This window comes from Dysidea avara, chromosome 6 (genome assembly GCF_963678975.1).
Source record: "Dysidea avara chromosome 6, odDysAvar1.4, whole genome shotgun sequence".
NCBI lineage: Eukaryota > Metazoa > Porifera > Demospongiae > Dictyoceratida > Dysideidae > Dysidea > Dysidea avara.
In genome coordinates this window covers 22791830-22818869 of record NC_089277.1, presented here as the reverse complement: position 1 = coordinate 22818869, position 27040 = coordinate 22791830, and the positions used below count along the sequence as shown (strand labels likewise).

Genomic DNA, 27040 nt, shown 5'->3' with positions numbered 1-27040 from the left:
GTGGAAAATTTTGAAATTTGAACGATACAAGATTGAATCTGAGAGCATTTTCAATGGAAATTGTGAACCTGAATTAAGTATTGTCATACACAAGTAGATGAATGAAGCCCTTTAAACAGACCAATTCATTTCTTTGCATGTATAGGTGCAGGCAGATTTGGAAAAATTCCATAACAGAACCAACTACATGTTTCCAGTGAATGTTCTATTAGAGTAGTTAGCTGACTGCTCTATTAGAGTATCTCGATCTTGTAAACCTCCAATGCTGATTCGGGTCCTTGTTGCATAAATTTTAGCATAAATCGACTGATAATACCTTGGAAAGACGTTTATAGGGTGGTTTTATGAGTATTTGTATTATTAGTGATCATATAATTATGCTAAGACAAAATTTCATTATGATACTCAGCATATTGATCAAGTAAAGCCTAAATATGAAGGGGGGCTTCAGCCCCCAAACCCCCCCCCCCCCCCCCTGGATCCGCCCCTGCTACCACAGCACACCAAAATAGTTATTTTTCAAGAACAATTAATGATTGGAACTCCTTACCAGTAGATCTTGTTGAAGTTGCAGATGCTGACATTTTTAAAACCGGACTACAATCATTATTGTAATTGTGTTACATGTATTCGGGCAAATCTGAGCACACCAGCAGGGCTGACTGCTCAGTAATAATAATAATCATAATAATAATCATAACATTTACGGAGTTATGACCAATTATTTGCGTAAAATAAGGTCGAAGGTCTGTAACTCCCACAGGGTAAACCGCTTGAAGGAATGAGCTGAAAATTGCTATGTAGATGGAGTAACTATCGTAGGAGTGCCTTTGTGTGGTTTGAAAGAAATCCAGTTCAAGGCCATCGAGATATGACAAAAACCCAACCTGTGTCACAAATACGCGATCGATTTTTATGAATAAAAAACTATTAGTTTTCACGTATACCAGGCAAATCACTTAGAGCAGTGAGCTGAAAATAGTTGTGTAGATGAAAAAATTATCATAGAAAGTCCTTACAGTAGTACAGAAGAATCGGATTACAAACCACTGAGTTTTAATTCCAAAGTCAACTACGTGTAGCATATGCGAGATCGAGATACTCTAATAGAACAGTCACCCTAATAGAGCATTCAGCTATGTTTATAAGTTACTCAATTATAGAATTATATTGCATTGCAAGTTATTCTGTAGTGAGTTCAGCTACAAACAGTTAATTTTATAGACAATTCAGCTACAAGCAAGTCACCCTGTAGAGAATTCAGCTACAAATATGTTGCTGTAGAGATTCGGAACATTATAAGTCACACTGAAGAGAATTCAGCTATAAACAAGTCACCTTGTAGAGACAACAAGTCACTCTGTAGAGAATTCAGCTACAAACAAGTCACTGTATAAAGGGTTCTGCTATAAAAAAGCTATCCAGTAGAGAGCTCATTTAGATCAGCTACAAACAAGTTACTTTATGCAATGTTCAGCTACAAGTAAGTCACTCTGTAGAGAGTTCAGCTACAAACAAGTCACTCTATAGTACAAACAAGTCACCATGTAGTTGGAGAGCTCAGCAACCAATCAAAAAACCACCCTGTAAAGAGTTCAGCTATACAAACATGTTATAAATCTATAGATAAAGTTATAACCCTATAGAGAGATCAGCTAGAAACAATTAGTCATCCAATAGAGAGATCAGCTACAAGACATCACCTTATAGAGGGTTTAGTTACAAAGAAACCATCCTGTAGAGAGTTCAATTGCAAACAGACCCTATAGGGAGTTCAGCTAGAAACAAGTCACCCTGTAGAGAGAGCAGCTACAAAGAAAACATCCTGTAGAGCTAGAAACAAGTCACCCTGTAGAGAGAGCAGCTACAAAAAAACATCATGTAGAGAGTTGAATTACAAACAGATAACCCTATAGAGAGTTCAGCTAGCAACAAGTCACCATGTAGAGAGATCGGCTAGAAACAAGTCATCCAGAGATCAGCTAGAAACAAGCCACCCTGTAGAGAGATCAGCTACAAAGAAACCATCCTGTAGAGAGTTCAGGTACAATCAAATTACACTATAGAGAGATCAGCTAGAAACAAATCATCCTGTAGAGAGCTCAGCTAGAAACAAATCACCCTGAAAAGAGTTCAGCTACAAATAATGAGAGTTTCAGCTACAGTTCAGTTATGTAAGAGGTCACCTTATTAACTACAGTATGTGATAATCATCATTCAATGTTAAATATACAAATATTTCATCAGACAAAAGCTATACACACAATTACTTTTTTTCTTCCACAATTCCTTACAAGTTAAAAGGAAGCAGTACCAAAGCAATATTGCCAGCTTTGTGACTTGCAATACAAAAAGAAGTGATATCTAAACCAAAACAGCCAAGCTGTAAAAAAGAGTGCGGCCCCCAGGTGAAAAAGATGTGAAATCCAAGGTGGTGGCCAAGAAATGGCTGTGATGGTAGGTTAATGGCAAAAATTTTAATTACGACAATTCGGTTGACTTTGGTGCTGAATCCTAGTGGAGGAGGCAACACAAATTCAACTGAATCGTTGTAATTAAAATTTTTGCCATTAACCTACCATCACAACCATTTCTTGGCCACCACCTTGGATTTCACATCTTTTTTCACCTTGGAGGCCGCACTCTTTTCTTACAACTTGGCTGTTTTTGTTTAGATTATAGTAACAGCATTAAAACTGAGTTGAGTCATCCAGGATCCGCTTTAAAGATTATCCTGATCTTAACCAGATTGGATCATGTGCTAAATTAGTGTAATGATGTGGACATATAATAACATGTCTTGGTATAAACCTGCTTCTTTTGTGAGCCATGCCCACTTATGTAAATAACTTTCTGTAGGCATATGGTAGCCATACCCATTTATCATAAAATCACATATATCTGCTGGCTTATGTAGAGTCATGCCCACTAACCAGCTGTTATTGTATGATCATAACTATAGTGCTGTGATAAACACTATATTATAATATGTGACCCAATTTTGGAAAACCATACAATTGGGCACATACAAAATTTGTGGGAAAACTCAATTGAAAATTTCAGAGATTTTTAAAATAATTTTTTTGCACATTTTGATAAAGCAACTATTAAATATTTATCCTTCTTACTGTGAAATGTTACACCCATAGCTTCTTTATTCTAGGAGATAATCTCATTCATATCAGACCATGTAGTAGTTTCGCAATGCATGGGACACCAATTAACTTACAAATTGGATGATTTGTTCATTCCCAAGACCAAACATTTTCTTGTCTATAGACTATAATACAAGTGATTTAATTGAGGAAAAGTACAAAGAACACATGATTAAACTCTCAAGGAACTCTTTTCATCCATTTTGAATTGTAAGAATGGTGATCTTGTCAACAAAGTGATTTGTCATCAATTTGTCACACCTGATCACTATACAGTACTATAAACTGATATTGAAAACTTAGTTTGTTATTTATTAGACAATAATTAGCCAAATCTTTGGAATGCTTCATTGTATACTCTAGTGATGCACCGATACCGATACTAGTATCGATATCGGCCCTTTTTTGGTGGTATCGGACTTGTATCGGTAAAGCTACAAATCTCTGATACCAACCGATACTTTAAATGACGTCATTTAATTACTTATCAAGATGGCGGCATGCATAGCGCATTGAACGGAGTTCGTGCATAGCGCATTGAACGGAGTTGAGCAAAAACTGATATAATCACTGTCTTGGTAACCTCACATATCAAATGTTGTCAATAAAGCATCTGGAATACTCAATTTCTTAAAACGAAATCTAAACAAATGTTCAAAACAAGTTAAAGAATCAGCTTACCTAACAATGGTGAGACCACAACTAGAGTATATACATCTGCTGTCTGGGATCCCTACCACGTTGGAGATATTTCAGAGTTAGAGAAAGTACAACGAAGAGCAGCGCGCTGGGTGTTGAATGACTATGGCAGATTCAGTTCAGTTTCTCTAATGTTGGATCAGCTGAAATGGCCTACATTACAAATTCGTCGGAAATTATCTAGGTTACAAATATTGCATAAGATACACTACCAACAGTTATCACACCAAATTCCGCATTATTACTTACCAAAAACACGACCAACAAGACAATACCACCATCTTCTTACCTACCTCATCCACCACGGCATACCAAAACAGCTATTTCTCAAGAACAATAAACGACTGGAACATACTACCAACTGATACAATTGAAATTACAGATACTGATCTATTTACAGCTAGACTCCAATCATATTATTGTACCTAATGTATTTGTTTATGTGATTCCTGAGCACACCAGCAGGGCTGACTGCTCAGTAAACAATAATAATAATAGTAATAAGCCATGAATTCCTTAAAAGAAGCCAGCTACTAGCATTGTTAGTACAGTGGAAACTGAAGTAAGCCGTTCCATCTCTTACAGATCATCTGATGCTTCCCCGGAACTGGGCCTTGTAAGTGGCCCTAGGGACTTTTAATTGTCCCCATTATTGTTGTTTCAGATGTATCCAGCACACAAGGCATTTTGTGCTGGGGGTGGTAGACGGGGAAATAAAGGAAATAAAAATCATCTTGGCATAATTGATAGCCACACAAACTGCAGTCGATGGGATTAGCAAATGAGTTTAGTAAGCTAAATCACTAGCTGTTCTTGTGAGAAATACCTGTGGGGAAAAATGTTGGTATCAGATCGATATCGGCCATTTCCGGCCTCAAATGTATCGGTATTGGATGGGTAGTGAAAAAGTGGTATCGGTGCATCCCTAGTATCATAACAAATTTTTCACACAAGGTAGATAACCACTCGGTGCTTCATTTTAGGTATAAAAAGAAAATTGGCCAATGTGCCAAAATGTATGGTTTTTCAAAATAGGGTCACATAATTTTTTATAGTGACTGATTTTGTGAAAAGCAGGTTCTTTACTGGTGATGAGCTTGCAAAAAAGCACGCAAACAAGTATAAGAAAAAATCTATTTAAAATTAGAGTAAGGACAGTGTATAGTGCTGCAATAAAAAGTCCTGGAACAAGCTGAATCAGTGTAGTACGGAATGTCCAAATACTGTAAACCAATAAGAAGCGAATATCCCTATTGTGCATTGAATTTTTTCTTATATTTGTATATATGTACCACTTTCTCACCTCAGATCAAAGGAAAACCAGTGCATATATACCACATATTTCACTAACTCAAAATGTTTACGAGATATACGCTCTGCCTTAATGAGATATACGTATTGCTAGCAGTGCATATAATGCCATATATCTCATTGTGGCAGTGCATATATCTCGTTACCTCAAGACATTGCACACCTAATAGAAATGCACACTATATCCAAAAATCATTAGATTTCTTTGATGCTATACTGTTATCTATCTTCTCTTATATAGGGAATCAAGCAATCTTTGATTGTGGGATTGGATTTTGCTCCTTGGTGCTGGGGGTGGTAGGCAAGGGCAGTACATCCAGCCCGGGAGAAAAAAAATTTTTACCAAAAGAGCTGCGATTTTGGGATTCAATTTTAATACATCAACTGTAGTTGTTTTTTTTTGACTTTTGTAAATGTGATCGGATTTGCGAACAGTGCCTTTTTCACACATTTTACATGCCAGCAAACAAAATGATGTACCACTTGACTCCTTAGACTGATTAACTTGTTGTTAGCTTCACAATGCAGCCAGATAAATTAGCTGCACTCATGGAAAATTTCAGGCAATTACATGCTATGATAAAAAGTTATGAAACTTCAAAGTTCAAAAAATGGGTCATATTTTGTGTGTGAAAAAGGTACGGTACAGCTCAACTATAACTTCACACACGCATGGTACCCCACGCATGATAGCACGCGTGATTTTGCGTGGAACTGCAACTAACCTGAACCACCCATTAAAATATAATTTCCACGCAACATATATCCACGCAAACTTCAGTGATATTACATTGTATGCTGTCAACTCTCGAGATACCTTCCACGGCTGAGACATCAGTTGCGTGGCTACATATTTCGTGAGTTATCCTTACTATAGCTATGGAATTAGCTAACACAATGCTTGGAAAAACACTTGAGGATTGCTAAGCAAAACAAAAACGCTGAAAGAACGCAGGCAAAAACGAAGCACAGCACTAGCAAAAATGAATTATATTCTTTGTTACACTACAACAGTACAATGTTGGTTTAGGCAGTAGCGAAGATTATTATAATTATTGTTATTAATTATTAACAACGTAGCTGTAGCCTATACCATATTACAGACGCACGGTGTGGCCCAGCTTGGTGTGGCCTACACAGCATACTTGTTTCTTACCCATGTGTGTCCATTTCTTTTTATCCAGTTAGATAACCACGACTTACTTTGCCAGCAGCAGAGCAGCGCCAGAGCCAATTGGTTAGCTACTGACATTGATGAAGACGATAAAAGCAGAGAACAAAGCGAGGGATCCGTCACGACCCTAGAATCCTCTACGAAATTCCGAATTCCAAGAAATTCCAGGAAAGATTCCGGATTCCAACCCAAGATTCCAGATTCCAAGCAAAATTCCAGATTCCAGATATCCAGTTACAGCTAGCTACGGAACTAGTTGTGAAAAGCTCAATAATACTCTAGAAGGCGAGATAAAAGGTTTTCTGAGCGTAAGGATGATCCAGAAAGCTGCTTTTTATCTTGTAACAAGCAAGTAACTATATGGATCTAATGTTTACAAACTTTGTATACAATCAACTCAATTCAAAACAGATTATTAAAATTCAATAATCATAATATAAGCACAATGACAATTAGCTACCTCGACAATTACAAATACATGATGTGTCATACAATAATGTAAACATGTAGCTATAAATGTTAGCTACCTATAGATTCCACTCCTTAAATTTGCTGCATTGAACACAGTACCACAATTTTATATCATCACAGTAGTCCACACAAGCAGCATGAAACCATTTATTACATCTATCGCAGCATACCATCTTGCAACCATCATCTGGAATTTAACATATGCAGTGAACTTCAAATACTTCAGTGCTTAAAATCCTAGACTTATACGCTTGCGACGCCGTGCGGAGGGGAATTCTTTTATCTGGCAAGTTTCTAGAATCTCCTGTAGATGTGATTGAAAATGTGGATGTGAATGCTTGATATTATAATTCTTCAAGATCAAAACTTTCTGACCTGGAGGAAGTTCAAACGAGGACCCAGAACTAGTAGGTAAGAACTTGCTGTGCATGCTAGGATCATGTGAAAATTGTTTCTCTACAAATGTTTCTATTGTTTTAACAGAATCTGCATGCATCCATGTAAGCAATAGATTCTTCCGTGTCAAATCCTGATGCAAGAAAACATTTCTGCACATATCCTGGTAACCTTTCTTTCATCAATGATAACAACTCTTATGAAGAAACATCCGGCGAGGCAAAATTCTAGGCAAAATCAGAATCACTACGAACAAAAACTAAATAAAAAGGCCGTCACAAATAAAATTTTAAAATGCATACCATCACTGCATGGCCACTGAGCTGGCGAGGCTCTGGGTTAGCTATCGCACTATTGCTCGCTGCTCACTAGGCTACTGGTATCTCGAGTTCGACACAGCTACGCAATCAACCACGTCGCCTCGCACGTCGCTGACCACGTTCTATCTCTCTTGAATCCGTAAAAGTCAGCTCAAACACTTTGAAGTAACGTTCAAAGTTATAGGTTCAAAGAACAACTCGGGCAGAACAGGCCCAGCGAGGCCCAGATACAGAACGTAGGCGCGCGCCATTAAAATATCCGGAAGTCTCCTGAAATAAACGGACTTCTATCGAGCCAAAGATTCCAGATTCCAAGGCAAGATTCCTGATTCCGTGTGGGATTCCGAGGGATTCCAAACGAGTTGTACGGGATTCCAGCTCGTGACGGACCCTCGGAACAAGGCCTTTATTTTTATGTAGAATAATATTATTTGTATGCATCACCTATTATAAGTTTAGTATCTCAGAACAGTTCCTTGTTCGTAGCTCAGCTCATATCAGTTCAGCTCAGCTATGGTTATCCGCTGATTTCAGTAAATTGTAGCAGTCTACTTACCGTTTAAACCCTATTCAGCTGCCTGAATCAGAGCTCGGACAGAACGGCTCATTCTTGGGCTTTTCCAGGTTAGCTATACTCATTCTGTATCTCGTACAACGTTGTTGATAGTCAAGTACGATATACTTAAGTAGTACGTACTTGGTCCAAACTTAAGCAGCGCCTGCAGTTCCAACACGCTCGGCGCAAATCGCTCATATAGACAACCTGGAAAGTTAAAAATAAACTATACAAATTATTTTATAGTGTATTATGTTATGCTTGTACACTGTATGCATGTTGGCTTTCAGTCCAGCTTGACATATGACGTCTTTGGTAGCCTTGTTTTCTGTGTACGTAGCTAGGAGCCTTTTCTGGCAGGCCAGTCCCACTGAATGGTGCTCTCGAAGACTCCATTAGTTAATCACACGTGCAGTAGTAATGCACAGACACATGAACTAGCTAGCCATTATAATGCACTTGGTAAACGTTAGCCAAAAACGAAACGCTACGCCAACGGGAGGTGATGTGCAAAACGTTAAACGCCGGTGGAACGAGAACATTTTTCGTCCGCTACTGTACTTTATATGTACAAAGATTAACTGAGTACTAGCTATTAAATTGTGGTATACGTATCTTACGTACATTTCACTGCTGATTTTCCTCTGTATACTCCACGAGAGTATTGGGTGTTTCCACGAGAATATTTCGTGTTTCCACGAGACCTTCTGCTCTTCGTGCGTACTTCCACTAGAAGTGAAGTGAGTACACAGACGTGAGCCACGTACTAACGTGGCGTGGAATCATGCATGTTCACGAGTGATATGATAAAGTTATATTCGAACTGTACCGTACCTTTTCGCAAATCCGGTCACAAATGTAGTAATTAAAGAAACATAATAACACTGGTCTCTTAAGATTACTATATCACCAAAAGTAAAACCAAACTACTGTTTAATGTATTGAATTTGAATCCCATCATCACAGCTTGTTTGGAAACACTCAATCCCACAATCACAGCTTACTTGGTTCCTTACATAATTGAAGGATATAACAAAAAAAGGTTTTGCCAATTAGGTAAATCTGCATGCTAAAGTAGAACATAATTAGTTATACCACGGGCACTTGTGCTTTGCCTGTATATGCACACTTGCCCTCGGGTGTTTCCGTATATATCAGGCAAAGCACTTGTGTCCATGGTATGACTATTACATGTATATATATATATATTATATAGTTATACAATGGCCACGAGTGCTCTGCCTGATATAAACGCACGAGCCTGAGGGCCGTTAGGCCCGAAGGCAAGTGCGTTTATACAGGCAGAGCACGAGTGCACGTTGTATAACTGTTATGTACCACTCACCTAATAGGTGGCGAGAGTCTCACAAGACAGCTGTAACACTTATAAAGGCCAGGTTTCTAACATCGATTGTGGGTAACCAAGCCGGACGTTGCGATGACATTCCCCCTGCAGCCACCTGAGATATTGAAAGCTAGTACGCTATGCGTTATATCACTAACCTGCATTCGCTGTTTGACTCTTATCATGTAGTGCTCAGCATGCCAGCGTGATCACTCAATCGCCATATAGACTAATCGCCATAGTGATTCTCTCGAATGAAAAAAAGCAGCTATATAGACGGTTTAAGTGAACAAAACCTAACTACTAAACGATACTAGTCTAATTCTTACTATTCACACTGGCTAAACTCGAATCTGGTGGCATGACAAAACTGGTTACCACAATCGAACTTAAATGTTAGTATTATTTAGAATATATTTGTTTTATTGAGTCATTGTCGAAGTGGACTACAGTTTAATCTGGGCTAAGATGGCACCAGACTAGTAAAGTGTATAAGTACGTTTATATATATGTAGACTAGAGTTGTGGCCTCCCGTGTTGGCTTTTTCGATCGCCATTGGCTGCTTGTAAACATTATACGTATTGGTGACGTTATGGCCCACAATCGACCTTTACATGTCAGGCTATAAAAGAATTCGAGTGATCTGTGAAGTGTCTTTCCACCTATTAGGTGAGGTGTCGTAGTGGTCATCGCCACCGGCACTTGTGCTATGCTGCACAAAACCGCAGCCAGTGCAATATCTGTATATTGCACTGCGGTCGGTGCATTATAACTAATAATGCACTCGTTGAGGTCTACAAAACCGCAACCAGTGCGTTATAAGCTATAATGCACTCGCTGCGGTCTGCAGCAGTGCAATATACAAATTATGGCACTGGCGGTGCCTTTGAACTGCCCACGCAGAGTGGTACACATATATATAGCATACACTGACACCTCCCATAGTCTGATATTAATTTTGCTGTGTGGTTGTGCTTGCTGCTGTTTATTTACCAACATATTGCAAAGTAAATTATTATGTCTTTATGTAGTTATGGTCTGGGATGCTGCCATACACTGGAATTGTACTTTTCTTGGTGGCTCACCGTTATATTATGGTTTTGGATTTTTATCCTATTAAAGGTATTACCATCTTTCACAATGATCAGCTCCATGCAGCCATCTGTTCTCCAAAGTTTAATTTGTATCTATAGCATCATCAAGGGCATAGGCAGAGGGTTCGGATGGATGGCTTGGACGAACCCTCCATTTGGAATTTTTTAAATTTAAAATCTCACCAAATCTTACAGCCCTGGAGCTCTCTGGTAGCTACTTGCCCACTGGAAATCCTCTGTACTACTCTTGTGGGTCACATCATGTCTTTTGCATCACATGATCAATTGTGCACTTGATACATGGTTGAAATGGTGAAGGATTGTTCAATGGTTGGTTAAGACATATTAAGAGGCAGCAGCTGCTAAGCGTGTTATACATGTCACATGTTAACACAAACTGTGAATTATTGATGTATATTTACCTGATGAATGGTTTGTTTATTTGTTACATGTTGTGGGCACATGATGTCTCTAACATATTGGACTACAAGCAAAGTGTGAAGTTATTGACCATCAACAGGAGGACCAGCCAAGAATGATGAGCTGGAAAGAAGTATTGCCAACTAAGGAACTTGAGTGTGGGGGTTTCCGTGTGCTAGGAAATTGAAGTTGGCTGTCAGTATCCTATCTGGAAGGGAAGATTAGTTTTTATAATAGGTTTCAGTATAGTTTCTATAAGCTGCATAAACAGGTTTTAACTAGTTAGATGCACAAGCAGCACCTTTTAATGTTACTGCCTAAGGGCACATTTTGTGTATGCATCATTTTCGTTCAAACATGGTCTAGGGGAAGCATCCAGGCCTTCCCCTTGAGACATTCCACTTTAAATCTGAACCCCTCCAAAAATTCCTGACTATGTCCCTGATCATGTGATCAATTTAGGACATATGGCCCAGCTCATATTAAAAATAACTCAGATAACAGTTTCCATTGCAGACAGTTGGAATACTGTGATTCTTTTATCATTATGACCAGTTCTTGGCAACTCCAGCAGCCATGTCTTAATCCAGTACCCTGATACATCCTCATTCAACATGAGGAAAATCATATGACACAAAGTTTGTAGAGATAATGAATTTTATGGAAGGTTTAATGGATGTTTAAGCTTCATTGCTTGCATGCAAGCATGAGATTCAATAATATAGATGTGAGAGCATGCACTTGTACTCAACTTGTGAGAATCCTGTAGGAGGGGTGAAAATGCATGATATGATCTTCCATAGTCAGATAATCAAGACAACATAATAGTAGCAGGCCCTCAGAAATGTAATTACCTATGTTATCACTTATGTTTACTGTGCTGTATGTGCTACTGTGTATGTGCTACTGTGTATGTGCTACTGTGTATGTGCATCTTTGCCACCCATACACACTGTGCTGACCATGCACTGTTTGTACATGCCACTTTTGTAGATTGTCCCATAGGTGGTTGTACTTGGTTGTATGTGCCCCAGGCCTGTGATGCTTGCCATTGGTGCAATACTCTGTTGTGATATGGTGCTCATAGTGTAAAGTTAAGGAATGCTGTAGCTGCTCTTGCCCGCTGAATGACTGATTCATTTGTACCCTGTGTGCTCTAACAAATTCATTGCATTGATAAGTGCCTGCATGGTGTGAAACCTATTGGTATTGGAGAGAATTTATTTCATGTAATTGGTAGAGTTGTCTGTTGTGCCACTCGGATTGGCATTAAACACCTGTGTGGGACTGATCAGCTGTGTGGTGATATCAATGGTAGCATTGAGGGAGCAGTTCATACAAGTTAATGATCTGTTCTCACTGGGATATGCTTCAGAGGACTGAGGAGTGTTACTTTAGATGCTTCAAATGCATTTAACAGCCTCGATTGAGCAGCATTGCACAAGTTTTTTGGCCCCGACACAAAGGTGATCCGTTTTCTATGTTTTTATATGTGACCGGATTTGCGAAAAGGTACCTTTTCCACACATTTGACATACCAGCGAACAAAATGATGTAACACTTGACTCCTTATACTGATTAACTTGCTCTTAGGATCAAAATGTAGCCAGATAATGTAGCTACATTCATTGAAAATTTCAAGCAATTATATGCCATGATAAAATAGTTGTGAAGCTTTAAAGTTCAAAAAATGGGTCAAATTTTGTGTGTGAAAAAGGTACCTTTTCGCAAATCCGGTCACATATGCTATTGATATTTTACATATGATCAAGAGCTTGAAGTCATCTTTCTGGAAACGAATTTGGTATGTTGATGATGCATCATGTTGTGGTATACTTGTTTGTGTGCAACAGTGGTTTGACTTAGTACTTCAACATGGTCCTAAGTTTGGTTATTTTCCTAATCTTTCTAAAAGCTCTCTTCATGTTCACCCCAATTTGATATCCATTGCAGAGCATAAGTTTGGTTGCCTTGGTGTCAAGATTGTTTGTGATCACAGAACTGGGGTTGGATACCTTGACAATGTGCCTTCTAGGAGCTCCTTTGTCTTGCAGAAGGTCACTGAAGGGGTTACTGGCGTTAGATGCTCTCTCGAGCTGCAGTACATCAATATCAGGCTGCATCTGCTACTTCAACTAAATCACTACAGTATGAGTGGACATGTCTTCAGCATTTAATACCAGACTGTCAATCCATATTCCTGGATCTGGAGAAGACCCTGCTAACTGAAACTAACTTCATGTACAGACCGATTTATTATTTCATCAAGTGGATCACCCTGTAGGCTTGACAACAAATTGCTTTTGTAATTTTCAAAATAATACGTAATTCCATTATTCTTAGTTCGATCCATATGAAATTGGAATGTAAATGTACTGCTTTATGCTCTTACTGTCCTTCAAATTTGAAGTAAGCCAACTGAAGCATGCATGAGTTATTACAGTTTTTAAAATGGGCAAAAAAAAAAATTATGTAAGACTTAAGAAAAATATGAAGAAAATAAGGCAAATTTTGAAGGCACTTATCTCAGTGATGGCTGAACGGATTCAGCTCAAATTTGGAATAGGAAGTTCCCTGTTCTGAGAGAGTTTCCACTTCAAATCTGGTTAATTTCTGTTCAGGCATTACTGAGCTATAAATGTGTGAAAACAGCATTTTCTTGTTTTCTGTAAAATACATGCTTGTCTGTCGTGCATCCACACTAGCTGAACTTGGCCACACAACACACTATCATGCATCCTGTTATATATATACTCACCTGCTTTTATATACGTAGGTAAATATATACATGGTCACCTATGCACTAATGTGTTTCCATAATATGCAATATTACAATGGTCTAAATGTTACTAGATACAAGGTGAAGGATTTTGACAAGAGTACTGCCTATGGAGCTACTGCATCACTTAATGGAGATGCTCTATTAGCAGCAAATAAGCAATACAATCGTTTGTGGACAAAGCATTACAAAATGCCAATGAAACTTATTCAGTCAAAGCTACAACATTGTAGTGAGAAGATTAAAACCACAATACTCCCAACATCAAAGAATGCTGCTGAAGACTATTGTCAAGTGGTGATGACGGTGGCATTACAGGTACAATTACGTGCTTCATATTATCTTTGTACTTTGGGTTAAGCAGTCACTTGGCTTATAGTCATACTACAGCTGAAGAACAGCCTCCTCAGTGTTTAGCTAACACTGTTTTCAAACCAGGTACATGCCCACAGCTAGCTGAGATGCCATTGTGGGTGTGCACCTGTTTTTCTGAAACTGTTTTTATAAATTGTATGTGTTTGTGTGCACAGAAGTTGACGGAACAAACTGAAACAAACTGTGTTTATCAATTATTTGTTTGTCTCTATGCACCCACATGAGCAAATCTTAAAAGCACTCAGCATGTGATAATTAAACACTTAATAAAGTGTTAAACTTGCACACAGTAAAACTTTGCTCTGATGTGGTTTCGTTTTGGTGGTTTGAAGTACATTTGTTGTGACATTCTACAAACTTTGTGGATAACCCTCCCATTGGGCTATTCAAGTGTTTAACAACTGAAAATCACCTTGTAGACATCATTGTCTACCAAAATAGCATAATATCTTTGAGTTGAAAGGAGGCATGTCCCTGCTATATATGAACAAAACTTAAGGGTAGCCTTGAAGCTTTGTAGAGAGAAAGTTCAGAAATTATCATACGTAGGTAACTAACTTATGTATCATTAACTTATGTATCATTACGCACTTCTGTATCATTATTCAAAATAATATAGTTATACAACCAAGTACTAAGAATATTAAGAAATGTGGTTGATTATGTTGTAAATAATATGGAGGTACAAATATTTCAAGTATTATGTTTTTGCTGTCAATCCAGAAACCTTGCAAACAGTAAAACTTTTCTCCCTCAAAATTTTAGGATGCTATAAAAATGTCATTTATATAAATACACTAGTATATTAAAAATTATAAATTTAAAAATGAAGTAGGGTTTCAAGCTTTAAAAATTAGTGAAACAAGAGATGAACAATGGTAGCTATTACAGCATATAGCTCAGTGGGAAATCCCTACTTTGGCATTGAACACAAAATAATTGTTATATCATGCCAAAGTAGGGATTTAACACTGAGCTATGCTGTAATAGCTACCATTGTTCATCTCTTGTTTTACTAATTCTTAAAGCTTGAAACCCTACTTCATTTTTAAATTTATAATTTTTAATATGCTAGTTTTTTGTTTAAAGCATACAGCTAGCTATAAAAATATGACTGTTTTATTAGGGTGACTGCTGTATTAGAGTATCTCTAGTCAGCCTGCGAAGATGTGCTTGACCCAAAAAGGGTGTGGTCATCGTGGTTTCGATTGATTATTAGACTAGAGTATCTCGAATCAGCCTACCAACTTGAGGGTGTGTGGTCACAAAAACAACTAGCGTAAAAGGGGCGTGGTCATCGTGGTCTCTATCGATAGGTCAATAATACGTAGAATTAAGAATGGGCGTGAGCTTGTTACCTGTTGTGGAGCACTGGTACCTCCGTAAAGTCCGGGACCGTACAGTAGCGTAGTCTATTTTATTTATTTATTTATTTTCCAAAAATGTGCAGCCTCAGTTTGAGGATTAACGCACATATGAAACATGCATACAAAATGTTTTACAATATGATTGACTATGGAATTACTGATTGGTAGGGGAAAGTAATAATAATTTCAGTTGGTACTTAAAAATTTGTAATGATTGTTGTTGGATTAGGTCAGGTGGGAGTGAATTCCACAGTCTAATTGATCTAGGAAAGAATGAATTACTGTACTGATTGGTCCTTGCTAGAGGTGTGCGATGACAAAGTTAGACATATCTCGATATTTATTTTAAACTTATCTCGATTATCTAACATATCTCGATAATTGAAAAACATTGTTTGTTGTAGTTTACTGTCAATATTTAACCAGTAAAGTGAGCAACTTGCAATTTAAAGAGTACAAAAAAGTGAAAAACGTTAGTTTTAACAATGTTTCCAAGTGGTAGGAGAGTTGAAGCCCCCAGGAGGTATCTACACCATCAGATATTCTTTGGTATACAAGTAATTTACGGACATTTACTATTATCTAGATAAATAAACTTATCATCCTTATCTCGATAAGTCTTACGATATCTCGATAATCGGATATATCTAGATAATCGCACACCTCTAGTCCTTGCATAGATATGATGAAATCTTTGATTATGTCCTATTGTGTTAGAAGTGACAGAGATTAAATCAACTGGAGATATATCAATGAGATTATGAACAATTTTGTAGAGGAGGGTGATACTAGATACTTGTCTGCGGTGTTCTAAGCTGGGAATGATAAGGTCAATGAGCATGTTAGTTACGCTGCTGAAACGCGAGAAGTCAGCCATAATGAATCTGGCAGATTGCCTCTGTACTCGTTCAAGCTTATCAATGTCTCTTCTGATGTGAGGGGACCAGACAGGATTGGCGTATTCTAAGATTGGTCTTATCATGGCATTATAACATTTCAATTTGATTTGAGTTGGGCAGGACTTAAGATTTCTCTGTAGGAATGCTTTGACTGATAGAGCTTTGGATGTGATGTTAGTAATGTGTGTGGACCAAGACAAGTCATTGGAGATTGTAACTCCTAAATATTTAGTAGATGAAACTTCTTGGATAGAGATGTCATTAATGGTGTAGTTGTACATGATCGGATTGTGTTTACGAGTGATTCTCATGAATACACTTTTATCAGGATTAAAAAACATACCAGATGTAGTGCCCCATTGTGATAAGGAGTTGAGATCATTTTGAAGTGATAAACAGTTGGATGTAGAGTGAATAACAGTATAAAGTATGGTATCGTCAGCATACAGACCAATGTTGGCATTGATTGCTAATGGGAGGTCATTAATATAACAAAAATAATAGAGGGGCTAAGATTGTTCTATGGGGGACACCCGAGTTAACTGCATGTGACTCACTAATAATTTTGTGGCGTCTATTATGCTGCTTAAAGAAAGTGCACAGCTAAATAAGAGACTATTACGGGACGAAATTATCCCGTAAAGATACCCGTAGCTGAGCAAATACGCGACAACTACTGGTTTGGCATTTAACCCTAGACGAGGTTCAAGCTTACCCGTGGTGGAACCACCTTTCAAGACGTGGACCCGTCTTTATACTCGTCTCAATCTCGAGACGCGTCGTAATGATGGGCGTAATTGTGCTATGCACGTGATCGCTAATCTATATTCGCGACTCCGGGTTTGGGTTATAAAATTCGAGTAAAATTTTAATACTTGCAATAATATTTACAACACAATTCCCCCATAATCACTGTCACTCCCATTATCTCCGCTTAGTGTGTCAAAAACTTCTAGTCCTCCTTCCTCTTGATACTATAACGTGTACAGATATTAATAAACTGTTGCATATATAATAATTATGTACGTACCACTGTCTTTGCATTCAAATGGTTCTCGACTATTGATTAGTTGGTGCTATGGAGCTCAGCTGTTTCAGTCTAAACACAATTAAGTTCATTTACCAACTTATCCCTTAATAATATCAGCCTTACCATTTTGCTGTTGGCACTTATGGTCCTGGCATTTTTTCTACCACTATGTTGGCTAGCTGTTTCACTCCTAGCACATAAGTTCATTGATCGACCAATTCCTCAAGAGAGTTATACTTACCATTTTGCTACTAGCACTTCCTTTCTTGTCACTTCTGTCACGATGTTGGGTACATGCTTCACTCTAAAGATACAATTTCACTCACAATTCCTCAACAATATTATACTTACCATTTGGATACTGGAATTTCCTTTCCTGCCACTTCCAACACGTCCAGGAGCCATTTCACTGTAAACACCAGTGGTGAATCTATCTCTTCTACTAGTGTTTTCATCTTCCCTGGCATTCTTTCCAGAGGCGTAGCTACACCCGGGCTGACACGGGCTTACGCCCTGGTAAGTGAACATAAAGCCCGGGTAACTGAGGACAAAGCCCTAGTAAAGTTTCTTAACTAAGCTGTGGCCTATATCTAGCTATATGATTGTATATACCATATATTATGGATAAAGTTGAAACTGAGTCTTATTTACAACATAATTGACAGTACTTACACTCCCAGTTGTTACTTATACTCTATTGCAGCTCATTTGGTTGGGTCCAACCGTTGAGGTGGAGTCTTAGTCTGGCGGCGCCCGCCCCTTCGCATGGAGTAAGGGTCTGGTTTGCTTAGTATCACCGAGTTGTTCTGGAGGAATTTAATTTGAATGTAATGATGTAACGAAAATAGTCTTAACGGAAGTGCCTCACTCAAAATTGTGGCAGTGATATTGAACTTCCTTCGCCTTTACACAGGCGAAAGTGGATTGGTCTACTTTTATAGAATAGACATGTCTCCCTACCTAGCGTAACCCGGGTTTTTCGCGTATCAAACAAGGCGAAAAGCCCTTCCCGAAATAACACTTTTCTTCTCTTTGTTCTTTATTAGCTAACTCCTTTTGTTTCTTTCAGTACTGTTAGGGCATTTGATTCATTCTTCTGACGTAACATAAACAAAAATGCGCTGATTAAACGTGGAGCATTCTGATTGGTTGCACCAGTTTTTGGTAATCCGGTACAACTCCACTATACTAAGCATACCAGACCCTTACTCTATGCGAAGGGGCGGGCGCCGCCAGACTAGTGGAGTCTGGGACGTAAATTAAACCCACAATCAATATTACAACTATATTCACTTGAGTTGATGATGTCAAAACATGGATCGTCAAGCCGAACTTTAGCTGTAGGCCAGCTAACCCTTTTTGACTGCCAGAACAAAAGAAGGAAGAGCACCAATAACGAAGCTAGTAATGAATGTGTCGATCTGATAAATGGTACGACTAGCAGTAGTATTTGCGTGGCAGCTGCAGCTAACAGCTGCAATGCAACAACTGACAGTCCACGTGAGAGTCGCACTGTACAACGTGAGTCTGACTCGTGTCCTTTGGCACTATACAATGAGCGGGCAATTGAGACAGCAGGAAGCCAAGCTACTGAAGTGGACGCTGATTTGGTGACTGAAGAATTCGAGCTTGATTTTCCCAATGAGACCCATGAGAACAATTCAGATACTGAGTCTGAGGCACCTGGTTAGTTATGAACTTATGAATAAGCTAACTGCTGAATGGGTAATATAATTTTTATTATCATGTGAGTATCAAAATAACTGATGAATTATCTATTTTGCAGTTTATCCAATCACTGTGTCACAAAAGCTACCAATCTCTGGTCCACCATCTGACATAAGTTCAAGTCCAGATCACAGTCCTGTGCAACCAAGTCCATCAATGTTTCGCTACCCTACAAAAAAGATGGGAAAGCAAAATCGATCATTCAATCCAAAGTGGTTTACCACTCACAGCTAGTTGGAATATTCAGTGGAAAGAGATGCTGCCTTCTGCTTTGCTTGTCGTCACTTTAATGCCAAAGGAGGAAAAAATGAAGATGTATTCACAAAAGATGGCTTCAGTGATTGGAAACATGCACCTGGTAAGAGCAAGGCTGAAATTTTAGAAGGTCATGCAAAATGTCTGACCCACACTTTAGCCATGCAGTCATGGAATGATTATAATAAAAATAAAAAGCTTGGGAAATTAATCTGCAATCACTTTGATTCAACTAGAAATAGACAAATTTATAACAATAGGCATTACTTAAAAAGTGTTGCAGAAACACTGCTCCTGACTGGCCACCTTGAGATTGCCCTTCGGGGGCATGATGAATCTAAAAGCTCACTTAACAAAGGTAATTTTCTTGAAATATTTTCTATAATTGCCAAACACAATCCAATCGTCCAAGAGTGCATTGATAAAGGACCAAAAATGCCACTTACTTATCCCCAGACATTCAGAATTCAATATTGAAGAAAATGGGCAAAATGATCAGAGATAGAATCTCTGCTGAAGTGCGTCTGTCTGGCTTTTTCTCATTGATGGCTGATGAGACAAAAGATGTCAGTAAACAAGAACAGCTATCTATAGTTGTGAGATATGTAGATAGAGAGGGAATTATCAATGAAAGATTCCTTACATTTGTTCAGGCTGCAAGTATTAATGCTGAGAGCTTATCTACATATATTATACAGGCTTTGGAAGAGCATAAGATAGATCCATCTATGATGGTGTCACAAGGATATGATGGTGCATCTGTAATGAGCGGGCACTGCACTGGTGTGCAGAAGCGAATTAAGGACAGATATCCTAGTGCCATATACATTCACTGTTATGCACACTTACTTAATCTTGTGCTTGTGGACTGTTCAAAAAAAGTTCAGCTAGCTCATGATTTTTTTTGCCTCCTTGAGTCTTTGTACGTTTTTATGTCTGCATCAAAAGCACATACAACCTTTGTAGCAACACAGAAAAGATTGCATCCAGATAAGCCTACACGTGAGTTGCAAAGACTAAGTGATACACGCGGGCATGTAGACATGGTGCTGTAAATGCTATTTGTTGCACGTTTGACTCATTGATTTCAACACTCAAAGAAATTACAGAGGGGTCTGACCGAACAAAAGCTGTTGAAGCCAATGGTTTGCTTTTACAGATTAAAGATTTTAAATTTTTGATATCTTTGATTATTTTTGATCGAGTTTTAATTTGTATAAAAAGCCTGTCTGATAGTTTGCAAAGCACACAGATTGATTTGAGTAAAGCTGCAAATTTAGTTGCAGCTACTGAATCTACCTTGCAGCATTTCCTCACAGATACTGAATGGGAAAAGTTGTTTACTTATGCAAAATCAGTAGCCGAAGCTAACAGCATTGATATCAATGATCCAGTGCAGCCACACAGACAGAGAAAAACACCTCGTCATTTTGATGATGGAATTGTGTACCAATCAATAGGAACTAGAGATACACTGTCAACTAGTCAAAATTACAAGGTTGTTCTGTATTTTTCTGTTTTAGATTCTCTCTTACTGGAACTCAGGGATCAGTTTAGTGACAAAAACATCAAACTCATGAAGGCAATCTCCTCAAGCAACCCACAATCAAATACATTTTTGGATGCATCCACCCTGAAGCCTCTTGCTATTGGGTATAACTTAGACTATGACAGCTTGTCTATGGAGGCTACTTTAGCAAAAAAAACCTTAGCTAACTATGAACTGGAAAATGTTCGTGATGTTTTTCTGGAATTGCTTCCATTGAAGAGTGCATTTCCAACTTTGATTAAGGCTGTTCAAATATCCATGACCATGGTGGTCAGCACTGCTCACTGCGAAAGGTCCTTCTCTGCTCTTAAGAGAATTAAAACATACTTGAGGGCATCTATGGGTGAGGAAAGGTTGAAGAACCTTAGTATTCTTGCCATTGAGAAGAAGCTTGCAAGTGAACTCTCTCTTGATGATGTTGTTGATTGCTTTGCTTCTATAGACAAAAACACAAGGATTGTATTAAAATAACTACTGCATGTATAATACATTCAGCTATAGTTGGTTGTATTTTTATAAAATTAGCACAAGTTCATGAAGGCAGTTCTAAAATTAGCTACACACATGTATATGTCAGTGCACTTTAACTCACTTCTTGTTTTGATTTATTTCAACTATAGTTACTATGATAGTCTACATTGAGTAATCTTAGTCATTCACCCGACCCCTGTATACATGCAGTGTACACTACACTTAGTACACTATAGCTGCTGTAAGCATGAATTCATTTACTGTATTGTAAACTATTGTATATTTACTATAAACTAATAATACTATAATAGTGACTAGCATGATAGGTCACAAAATTAATTAATGCATTTTAGACATTTTTGTAGCTGTTACATAGATCACATACTTTGTAAACGTTATTGAATAGTATTGATGCCAATACAAATATTTCAATTATACTAGCTAAATTATCTACATACTCTGCACTCCAAAATTCTATCCCAAGTGAGTGATTTTTAATGCAAATTGCATCTGAGAGCACCTAAAATCTCAAAATTTTCTGGGGGGCATGCCCCCAGACCCCCCTAGATAGCTCATGCTTCGCATTTCGCTGAGTGTGCTTCGCACACTGTAAAGAGCTACACAAGTTACTAATAGATTCAGATTTGACAGGTTAGCCCTGGTAAGCATAAAGGGCTGGCTACGCCACTGATTCTTTCTAGCAAAATTTGCTCTAAACACAATGTTTATGGTGCTATGAAGAAATCACTCATGAATGTTGTACACATCATCTCACCGTTTCGAGGTCTGTCTCTTTAATACGTCAACTTCTATAACTACATACATAAAGCCTCGAATTTTAAACAACACAATGTTTATGGTGCTATGAAAAAATCACTCACGAATGTTGTACACATCATCTCACCGTTTCGAGGTCTGTCTCTTTAATATGCCAACTTCGCCAACTACACACACAAAGCCTTGTATTTTAAACTATTCCAAAAAGAATGTTGTACATACAATTTAATCATTCAAAGTCTTTTTCTTATCCATATAGTGCTACTGCTCGTTCTGTTACTCTGCCACTACAGTCAACATTTCTTCAAACAACCAATGTTATAATATAGACACAGTCCCAGTCTTTCTATTACTGTCATTAGCCTTTCCAAGAATTGTTTCACCCTAACCAAAACGATCACCCTACTATGCACTATCTCACTGTTTTCAGGTCTTGCACTATCATCAGTATTTATAGCTGTATCCCTCAGAATCAAAAGCGCCCTTTTGCTTTGCCAGTTCTTTTTTTTCCATTTGTTCTCTAATCAGCTCTTCTTCTGCTTCCAACAATTCTTTTGTTGATCTAAGCAAAGCATTATTTAACATTCAAGAATTCTGTACTCACCATCTCATTGCTGATGTATCCACTGAGAGGATCTTAAGAACTGTTGTAGCTGATCACCTGAAATGTCAATTCATCTGTGATCTGCTTACTCTAGATATAAATAATGTTGTGATTGAACAGTGTAAATACTAAACATACTTGGTAGTCTCTTAGAAACGACTTTCCCGTCCAAATTTCTTATTAATGAGCGCCAATAGGAAGAAACTTTTTACGCGACTAGCACATTCCATCCACTGTTACTACGTTTTTCAGAGGCATCATTCAAGTAAAATTACTTCTTTTCCACGTATCGTATTCTGAACACGTGAAGTCTTCAAATAATGGTGGACTACTAGTCGATCCGTCACTCATCCTTTGGTACGAGCACTTTACCATCTACAAAGCGCTTGCATACGATGCGAACTTCACAACAACAACAGTGGTTACTTCATGCTGAGTTCCATCGCCATGTTCAACAGTTACATCATCACGTGAGAAGCACACTGTCAGACAACTCTAATTAGTGCCGTAGGACAAGCAATCCAGTGCGAGCGTTACAGTGTGATGTAGTACAATGCTGACCCGTGTTCTACAATTTCGTGAAGATTACACTCTGTAGTCAGGTTCGTGTTCTAATATACATTTTAGTGTGTCGATTTTGTTAATGGCGAACTAGACGAGCTCCAAAGTATTGGTGTTATCCATGTTGTAGTTGCACAAACTGGTGACCTGTTCTCGGACCTTGTATATGCGTCACCCTTGTTGTAATTCCACATACTGTTAACCTCTTTCTTGGTGTGTTGTTATTTATGGGCTGGTGTGTGTCAATTGTGTTGTGTATCCACGCACTGGCGTCCTATGTTCGGGTCTTGTAGGTGTGTCAATTGTGTTGTGTATCCACTCACTGGCGACCTGTGTTCGGGTCTTGTAGGTGTGTCAATTGTGTTGTGTATCCACGCACTGGCGTCCTGTGTTCGGGTCTTGTAGGTGTGTCAATTGTGTTGTGTATCCACTCACTGGCGACCTGTGTTCGGGTCTTGTAGGTGTGTCAATTGTGTTGTGTATCCACGCACTGGCGACCTGTGTCCGGGTCTTGCAGGTGCGTCAATTGTATTGTGTATCCACGCACTAGCGACCTGTTTTCGGGTCTTGTAGGTGTGTCAATTGTGTTGTGTATCCACTCACTGGCGACCTGTGTCCGGGTCTTGTAGGTGTGTCAATTGTGTTGTGTATCCACGCACTGGCGACCTGTGTCCGGGTCTTGCAGGTGCGTCAATTGTATTGTGTATCCACGCACTAGCGACCTGTTTTCGGGTCTTGTAGGTGTGTCAATTATGTTGTGTATCCACGCACTAGCGACCTGTTTTCGGGTCTTGTAGGTGTGTCAATTATGTTGTGTATCCACGCACTGGCAACCTGTTTTCGGGTCTTGTAGGTATGTCAATTGTGTTGTGTATTCACGCACTGGCGACCTGTGTCCGGGTCTTGTAGGTGCGTCAATTGTATTGTGTATCAACGCACTAGCGACCTGTGTCCGGGTCTTGTAGGTGCGTCAATTGTATTGTGTATCAACGCACTAGCGACCTGTTTTCGGATCTTGTAGGTATGTCAATTGTGTTGTGTATCCACGCACTGGCGACCTGTTTTCGGGTCTTGTAGGTGTTTCAATTATGTTGTGTATCCACGCATTGGCGACCTGTTTTCGGGTCTTGTAGGTGTGTCAATTGTGTTGTGTATCCATGCAATGGCGACCTGTGTCCGGGTCTTGTAGGTGTGTCAATTGTGTTGTGTATCCAATCACTGGCGAACTGTTTTTGGGTCTTGTAGGTGTGTCAATTGTGTTGTGTATCCACTCACTGGTAACCTATTTTCGGGTCTTGTAGGTGTGTCAATTATGTTGTGTATCCACGCACTGGCGACCTGTGTCCGGGTCTTGTAGGTGTGTCAATTATGTTGTGTATCCACGCACTGGCGACCTGTGTTCGGGTCTTGCAGGTGTGTCAATTGTGTTGTGTATCCACACACTGGCGACCTGTGTCCGGGTCTTGTAGGTGTGTCAATTGTGTTGTGTATCCACACACTGGCGACCTGTGTCCGGGTCTTGCAGGTGTGTCAATTATGTTGTGTATCCACGCACTGACGACCTGTGTCCGGGTCTTGTAGGTGTGTCAATTATGTTGTGTATCCACGCACTGGCGACCTGTGTTCGGGTCTTGCAGGTGTGTCAATTGTGTTGTGTATCCACACACTGGCGACCTGTGTCCGGGTCTTGTAGGTGTGTCAATTGTGTTGTGTATCCACACACTGGCGACCTGTGTCCGGGTCTTGCAGGTGTGTCAATTATGTTGTGTATCCACGCACTGGCGATCTGTGTCCGGGTCTTGTAGGTGTGTCAATTGTGGTGTGTATCCACACACTGGCGACCTGTTTTCGGATCTTGTAGGTGTGTCAATTGTGTTGCGTATCCGTGCACTGGTGACCTGTGTTCGGGTCTTGTAGGTGTGTCAGTTGTGTTGTGTATCCACGCACTGGCGACCTGTATTCAGGTCTTGTAGGTGTGTCAATTGTGTTGTGTATTGATGTACTGCGGACTAGTGCTGAAACGATTAATTAGACAATCAAATATTCGGTCGGCATGATATTACTCGATTTGTTAACTCACTGTTCAATTATTCGTTAGCACTCTAGTAAGCTGTGATCAGATGGATGAAGCCAACCTAGAAGCTTTAAATTGTGAACAAAGTGGCATATTCACACTGAAAAATTCCAGAGGTAGAAATATTTTAACTCAAAGATTTCAGTGCTTAGTCATGCTTAAAGAATAATCGAACAATCGGTCATTTTGTTCATAACTATTCGAATAGTAAAAATTGCTATTCGTTTCAGCACTACTGGGTACCTGTATTCGGGTGTTGTAGATGTGTCTATCGTGTTACGTACTGGGGACCTGTATCCGGGTATTGTAGGTGTGTTGTGTATCCAAGCACTGGCGACCTGTATCTGAGTGTTGCATGTTTGTGAAAAATTTTCTGTTGTATATCCATACACTGGCAACCTGCTGCTATGCGTATTTTATTTCTAAGGGATACCTGTGTCATAGTCTAGGTGTGTTGGTTGTTTTGTATTTTCACACTGACTATCAAATAGTGCAAATACCTGTATTTTATAGACCTTCATTGGCTAGTAAGAAAGACAGTGGAAGAAAGTACTACCCAAAGATTGGAGATCAGAACTTAGGCAACCTCCAACCTCATGTTGAATTTAAAGATTAGACATTATGAGGATGAGGCCTTTGAAGACTTGCTGAATTTCCAGATGTTGTGATCTATTGTGCAATATAATGCAACTGTAGTTTATTGACAATCTAAGTAGTGTTTTATTTGCACCCGATTATAATGTTAGTTGGTGGGTGACTGCTCTATTAGAGTGACTGCTTTATTAGCTAGGGTGATTACTCTGTTAGGGACTACGTAACATTTAGTGATTTCTGGTTTCTATGCAACCGCGAATCTGCCATTGTAGTGAAAATCATGGGACTTCTACACTCTTCAGTTATAATGCTTGTGCGGTCAGTGTTGAACTAGTTATTTAGTGTTCACCATCATGCATGCTAGTTTTTTCCTCGTGGTTTAGTCCATGGTCCTAGGTTCTGTCGATGTTATTATCATGATCATTTCCAAGAACAGTATGTTCTCCATCAATATCCATGAACGGACGTAAGCCCATATCAGTACGTCCTTACCCATTTTCAGTTACAAAGATGAGCTATCGAAATCCCCATATTTATCATGATTTTAGCTGTATTGTACTGTCATACTCTGCCTCTGTCAGATGGGTTATTTCTGTCTGTAAAGTACATGCAGTGGTAAAGCTACATGCCACTATACATTACGCTATTATATTATCAATGTTATCCAACACCTCCACCACCAGACGTAGTGGTATAAATGGTGGGGATTTGACTTTTCGAAAAATTTAATTCTCCACCAACTGGGGAACAACCAATGGTCAAATCTCCATGTAGTATGGCTGGAATATTCTTCAGGAAAATGATTAGCTAAATCTTATAGCTTTCAAGCTAAACAAATGCCTAAAGCAATCAAATACTAGCGGAGCAAAGTTTCTGATTAAATTGGGCCTAAATCCTCCACTAATCCCCTAGTAATCCGGGAGGGTAGTAGGGCTTAATGTTGATAGGTGCTTAAGAAAACCCGGGATAATTAATTTAAACGCTCTAATAGATTTGCTGAATCTAGCTTTAAATTGCACTTCTAATATGTACCAA

At 38.9% G+C, this 27040-nt stretch overlaps 1 protein-coding gene and 2 long non-coding RNA genes across 5 annotated transcripts in view; 2 read left to right on the top strand and 1 right to left on the bottom strand.

The window, feature by feature from the left end:
- LOC136258576 (uncharacterized) overlaps window positions 1-27040 on the top strand; it is a 291117-nt gene that overhangs the window by 157826 nt on the left and 106251 nt on the right. For all 3 annotated transcript variants that reach the window (XM_066051899.1, XM_066051897.1, XM_066051898.1), the window contains exon 3: window positions 13796-14039. In XM_066051899.1, the coding sequence (XP_065907971.1) occupies window positions 13796-14039 (244 nt within the window). The remainder of the gene's footprint in view (window positions 1-13795; window positions 14040-27040) is intronic.
- LOC136257340 (uncharacterized) lies at window positions 17233-17762 on the bottom strand. Its single transcript, XR_010701921.1, has 4 exons — window positions 17634-17762; window positions 17516-17582; window positions 17393-17461; window positions 17233-17336 (listed from the first exon to the last, which is right to left on the bottom strand). It is a non-coding gene; the product is annotated as an uncharacterized lncRNA (long non-coding RNA).
- Window positions 23225-26156, top strand: LOC136258207 (uncharacterized). Its single transcript, XR_010702618.1, has 2 exons — window positions 23225-23378; window positions 25925-26156. It is a non-coding gene; the product is annotated as an uncharacterized lncRNA (long non-coding RNA).